This window comes from Caenorhabditis remanei, chromosome X, assembly GCF_010183535.1.
Source record: "Caenorhabditis remanei strain PX506 chromosome X, whole genome shotgun sequence".
Classification (NCBI taxonomy): Eukaryota; Metazoa; Nematoda; class Chromadorea; order Rhabditida; family Rhabditidae; genus Caenorhabditis; species Caenorhabditis remanei.
Genome location: NC_071333.1, coordinates 3,137,800 through 3,143,799, shown reverse-complemented (window position 1 = coordinate 3,143,799; position 6,000 = coordinate 3,137,800). Strand labels below are relative to the sequence as shown.

The 6,000-nt window shown below is 36.9% G+C and overlaps 1 protein-coding gene across 1 annotated transcript; it reads right to left on the bottom strand.

Annotated features, from left to right (window-relative positions):
* Positions 1-589: 589 nt before the first annotated feature.
* Positions 590-2,414, bottom strand: GCK72_022606 (uncharacterized protein; the record flags this gene model as incomplete). Its single annotated transcript, XM_053734931.1, has 3 exons — positions 590-1,132; positions 1,181-2,108; positions 2,158-2,414. 3 exons carry the CDS (start codon positions 2,412-2,414, stop codon positions 590-592), a joined length of 1,728 nt encoding a protein of 575 aa, XP_053578497.1.
* Between the last annotated feature and the right edge of the window lie 3,586 nt (positions 2,415-6,000).

The following is a 6,000-nucleotide window of genomic DNA, read 5'->3' as shown; positions in this document are numbered from 1 at the left end:
GCGATTTTTTAATTTCGACATTACTAAAATATACTAGAATGATGTCCTCTGTGATGCGGTAGTTTAAGACTGCTCTTATTCAATAATAGTTTATTCAATACTTTCACAGAATTAACAATTGAAGGTTTGGTACGGAGGTAGGTAGGACAACCGTTAGGGTGGAGGTGGAAATTATAAGCAAAAAATCAGAATGACTTCTGGCATGTAGGGGAGATAGGGGCGGGGTTAGAGGAATAGAAATAGAAAGAAGGTGTTGTTACAAAAAACACAACAGAGGGCACATGGGCCAAAAATTAACAAATAAAGGAAGGAGGATGACGTAAGAAAAGAGAGGGGAATTTGAATTATAACAGAAGATGAGAAAATGGAATTGAGAACATGGAGTTAATCAATAGGTTGATTAGTACTCAAATCGAGTTCACAAAAAAAAGAGGTTAATCAAAAACAAAGAAAGAGTGGAAGGCTTGAGTAGGAGAACACAAAAGCGCTAAACTGTTCATGAAGAAGAATCTCAAGAAATTTAAAAAAAATCAAGGTGGAACCAGACGGTTTAACAATGGAATGGGAGGATGGAGAGCAAAAAACTATTTCAAAATTCTACTCGAACTTTTTTGAAAACCAATGCCTTCACTTCATGCTCCTTGAAGAAAATTGTTTGTTTTTCCATTGGTGCCACAAACTTCACATCGATCGAAGTCCATTTTCTAGGAGTTTGATTCCAAGTTACATAGACACTTTCTTCTGTTGTGTTCATTGGGTGTGGGATGCGTTCGACGAATGAATGCACTCTCCATTTCGAACCAAACATGTCCACAAACGAATTCGAAGTGAGGTCCACAATCCGATGTGTGGGGCTCCAGGCGTCCAAAAGTATAACAAAATATAATCCTTGTGGGGTTACAACTTTCTTATTGTAAACCTCTAAACCGCAATGGCACATAGTCGAATTGAGCGTTGGCATGTAGGCGGTCTCTATGATCTCCTTGAAGGAACCGGATCTCCTGAGAGCCACTTTTTTATACATGTGGATGATTTCTGCTCCTCTTTTCCGCGGTGAATGAATTCTGCATTTCTCTTCCAATTGCTCCACGAATTGGATTGATTCCATATTGACGTCGTTCGAGATCATTTTCTGTAAGAATAAATTAAAATAGTTCATACAAATTGAAATAAAACCTACCTTCATAAAATTCTCGAACAGTTCCATAAAATCCGAGCTACTTTGTTGAAAATATCCTCTGATTTTCCGACAAACTTCTGAGCACTCTGCTTTCATTTCAGGTGGAAACAAGTTTGAAATGGAGCTCACCAAACGGCTGGTTGATTTCTCAACCATTTGATCAATTGCACTTGCTGATTGTTCACGTCTAGTTGTCTCTATGTCCATATTTCTCAAACGACGGTCCTCTTTCATTAGGAGACACAAAGCTTTCAAATTCTCGAATCCTGTCTTATTAGAAGTATGGGGTACTTGTGCTTCAGTTTCTCGAGGAAACCAAGTGACTGTACTGACTTCAGTAAATTCGAGGGAGTGGACAGGGTGCAAAGTTTCTTGTTCGAACTCTATATCTTGAGGAACGCCTTCGTTGTGATTCTGGTCATTTTCTTCATATTCAATTCTCATAGGGACTTCAACAGTATCATTATCCTCTCCGATGTACTCCATATCACTATAGTGAAGTTCTTCGATGTTCCTGTCTTGATGTGTGATATCTTCTGGTGGTGGGAACTCATCAATATAGTTGCCATCAATATCTTGAAAACGATCCATGTCCACGTTTCCATTCACATCATTATTATCTTCATCTTCAAACTGATCCTCGTCTTCTCCATCGTTCAACTCAACCGTCGCAATTTCCATTTCAATATCATCGGCATCCTCTTTGAATTCATCTTCATTCTCTTCAGTTCCACTGACGCTTTCTTGATCATCAGAATCTTCTCCGCTTCTATCATCAACATTGATTCCTTGGGAGCTTGTGGCAACAGTATTTTTCGGTCTTAAAGCTTGTCGTGGGACTCTATTATTCAACTTTATCCAGGCAGCATTGAACTCCTGTTTAGACTTGAAATACTGCTTATAATGATATTTCAGGTTACCGCGAGTGCTGAAATCATTACAAAATTGTGGACAGATTCTCGAAAACAAAAACTTACTTAAAGATTTTCGAACATTTGTCACATGGAAATGTTTCTCGGTTTGGGTCGTGAAGCTTGATGTGAGCTTTCAACGATTGCTTGGTAGCAAAACTAGCATTGCAATCTTTGCAAGTATTGCCTTTTGCCGCTTTTGCCACCTTTGCGCACTTTTTCCTTTTCTTTGCATTTGCCCTTCTATTGACTCCTCTAGTGTCCAATGCATTACACACAGAGCAGTTTTTGCATGCTGCCACAAATCTAGACGTTCTCGACATTTCTGCAAAAAAGTGAGATTAGAGGAAAAAGTTGGATAATTATTCGGAAATGGAAGATGAGTGGTTGTTTGGTTAAAAGTAGAATGGGTAATGAATGGATAAATCAGTACATAGTTTGAAGAAAGCTTCTCTAACTCTACTCCATTCAAAATACAAAAAAGGTGTCAACTACAAAATTGATGTATGAGACACGTGCAATATCTTTTAATCATTCTCAACTCAGTTACAGTAATCCAATGTTGAATTTAAAGTCTAGAAATAGAACGTCTCTTTTTCTTTCGCTTCCGGAACACAAAAAAGATGTCAACTACAAAAATAATGGAGGAAACACATGCAATATCTTTTCTTCATTCTCAACGTAGTTACAGTAATCCAATTTTGAATTTAAAATCTAGAAACAGGACGTCTCTTTCTCTTTTGATTCCGGAACACAAAAAAGGTGTCAACTACAAAGAAATGACAAAGACACATGCAATATCTTGTAATTATTCTCAACGTAGTTACAGTAATCGAATTTTGAATTTAAAATCTAGAAACAGGACGTCTCTTTCTCTTTCGCTTCCGGAACACAAAAAAGGTGTCAACTACAAAAATAATGAAGGAGACACATGCAATATCATTCCATCATTCTCAAATTAGTTACAGTAATCCAATTTTGAATTTAAAGTCTAGAAATAGAACGTCTCTTTCTCTTTCGCTTCCGGAACACAAAAAAGGTGTCAACTACAAAAAAAATAACAAAGACACATGCAATATCTTGTAATTATTCTCAAATTAGTTACAGTAATCCAATGTTACATTTAAAGTATAGAAACAGGACGTCTCTTTCTCTTTCGCTTCCGGAACACAAAAAAGGTGTCAACTACAAAGAAATGAAGGAGAGACGTGCGGTCTATCTTCGAATATATTATTCCTGTTCGTCTGATTCCACTGATCAAGGAAAATGAACTGAAACGGGAAAAATAACATTTCGAAAAATTGAGAAGCGTTCAAAATAAACTCTGACTTATTGATCTGGTAAATTTCAAATAAGTGGAAGAAAGGAGAGTTCAAATGGGAGCGGAAATAATTAATGATATATTGCAGAGGACACTACCACTATAAATGAAGGATAAATCGAAAGTGGTTAATAAGCTTATTAGTGACACTGGTCCGTTGATTGGATTTAAATGTAAACAAGGAAAAATACATGTTGACATAGATGAAGAGATAGCAGATTCAAAAAATAGGAAAAAACGGGGAAATTATCTTCAGAATCCGCCCTTCGGAGATAATAATGTTATAAAAAGAAGAGAATCTCACAATGATGTGTGAAGAGTGGATGAACAAAGGGAAATTATAACCGAAATGTACTGAAAATTGATAAACTACTCATTCTGTCTTTGCTAATTAATTAACGATTTCAAGGTTCATTCAAAAAGATCTACGCATTTCGAAAGTATTGTGAAATGAATGTTGAAGATTAAAAAAGAGAGAAAAAGAGGAGAAATGATGCAATACGCAGTCAAAAATGTTTCGGTGGTCAGTGCCATGCCCCTCCTTTTTCTTACATTGGCTAGCGCCGTCCCCTCTCGTGACCCCCAACTGGAGGGACGGTGCCTGTCTCCGCCATTGTTTGTTTTGATAAGATCGCAGGAAATGGAGAGAGTACAGAAAATTACTCACCATCCGGAGGAAATTATGGGTTTTTCTTTTGAACATTAAATATTATCACATCATGTAAAAAACAGTGAAGAGTGGAAAAAATAAAGAATTGACTGTCGTATGAAAAATCTATTAATTACATAGTGAAGCACAGGTCATTATCTTGAATTAAAAAAATAAATATATTTAACACCGTTAGAGAATTTAAATGTCCTAGATAGAGGTGCTAATGAAGAAGGTCGGTTTCCCGGAAGACAAGAGAGAAAGAAAAAAGGAGTGATTTCAAAGTTGGTTGTAGATCAACGGAATCTTCTGACATATTTGTACGCAGCTGTCCTCAGCTCGCAAAAATTTTCACGACCATTATCTTTTTATAGAAAACCGGTACAGAAAAACTCTCAACTAAAAAAAATGAAGCTCTATGTTACATCTACACACCATGCAGATTTCGGAAATATAGAACAAAAACAGACATTGTGACAGGACTTTAAAATTAGCCATTTTCAAAATAAAACCCACAAAAACTGTCAAGTCCTATATCTTCAATTGAAATTGTAAAGCCACATGAACTATTCCGAAAACTACACAATTCTCTATTGCCGTGTCCATTTGATTAAACCCTCTGACGCCCTTCTCTATTACTTTTTCAGAACTTTTTCTTGTGCGTTGTTCAAACTTGCGTTTAGGCATTTGTCAGGGCTGGAAAATAATTGAACTAAACGGAAAATGTAAAAAAAAAGGACAACGAATTCCAAAAGTCAACTTACGGTTTGGATTGTAAGTGACTGGACAGATAACTGAAAAGAGGGTGACGAATGAGGGACTCAAGACTCATCTGCCGGTTACCCCGGGAGATGAGTTAGACAAATGAATGATATTGAAATTGGTTGTAAATCAGCGGAATGTGACATACTTGTATGTAGATGTTCTCAGCTTGCTATGAGGGTTATGAGATCCGACTGATGAGAGCAAACATAACTGTCTGACTTGGGACCAACTAGGTAATGGTCTAAACTGACCGAGAAGTTCAAAAACAAAACCTAGTAGAATGGAAAGACTAATGAATTCTGAAAGGATATCAGTTTTCAAAAATTGCTGAGTTGCCTCCGGAATCCAGATATTCTGGTCTGAAAATCCAAGTGTAGCACATATGTTTTTACCGATTTATTACCCAAATTCAATATAATTTTTAAAATTCGAACGTTGTAAAAATACTACAAACAGTCAGAACCAAATTCTCGACAAGCAGTAAGACTTTAGTTTCAAGCTCACCTTAATGAACATTATAGAAATGTAAAGCTACATAGACTACTAGGAAAATTATGCGACCTTCTAGTGCCGTGTCCAATTGACTTTACCACCTTACGCCCATCCCTAGTACTTTTTCAGTACTTCACCTGGTCAATACTTGCGTTTAGACATTAGTCAGGGTTGGACAATAATTGAAGCTATCGGAAAATGCTATCAAAAAGTAGGACAATGAATTCCAAAAGAAAAATGACGGTTCGGATTGTAAATGACTAAGTGTAAGTGATGGTTGAAAAGAAGATGAAGGGAATGAGAGACTTGTGCAGAAAGACATGTCGTAAACTAGGGATGTTATAGAGATGCTAATGAAGAAGGCTGGTTACCCGGGAGATGAGTTAGACAAAGGAATGATTATGGACTTAGTTGTAAATCAGCTGAATCCTCTTTCATATTTGTATGAAGGTGATCTCAGCTCGCTTTGAGGTTTATAAGGACCGACTGATGAGAACAAACACTATTGAGAGAGACAGCGTTGAGCGCATCTGGGTTAGCAAAGAGACTAACAAGGAACATACTAAGGAACGGTCTAAAATGACCAAGAAGTTTAAGAATGAAACCTAGTAGAATGGAAAGACAAATAAGTTCTGACGGGAAACCAGTTTTCTAAAATTGCTGACTAGGGAATGGTCAGGAC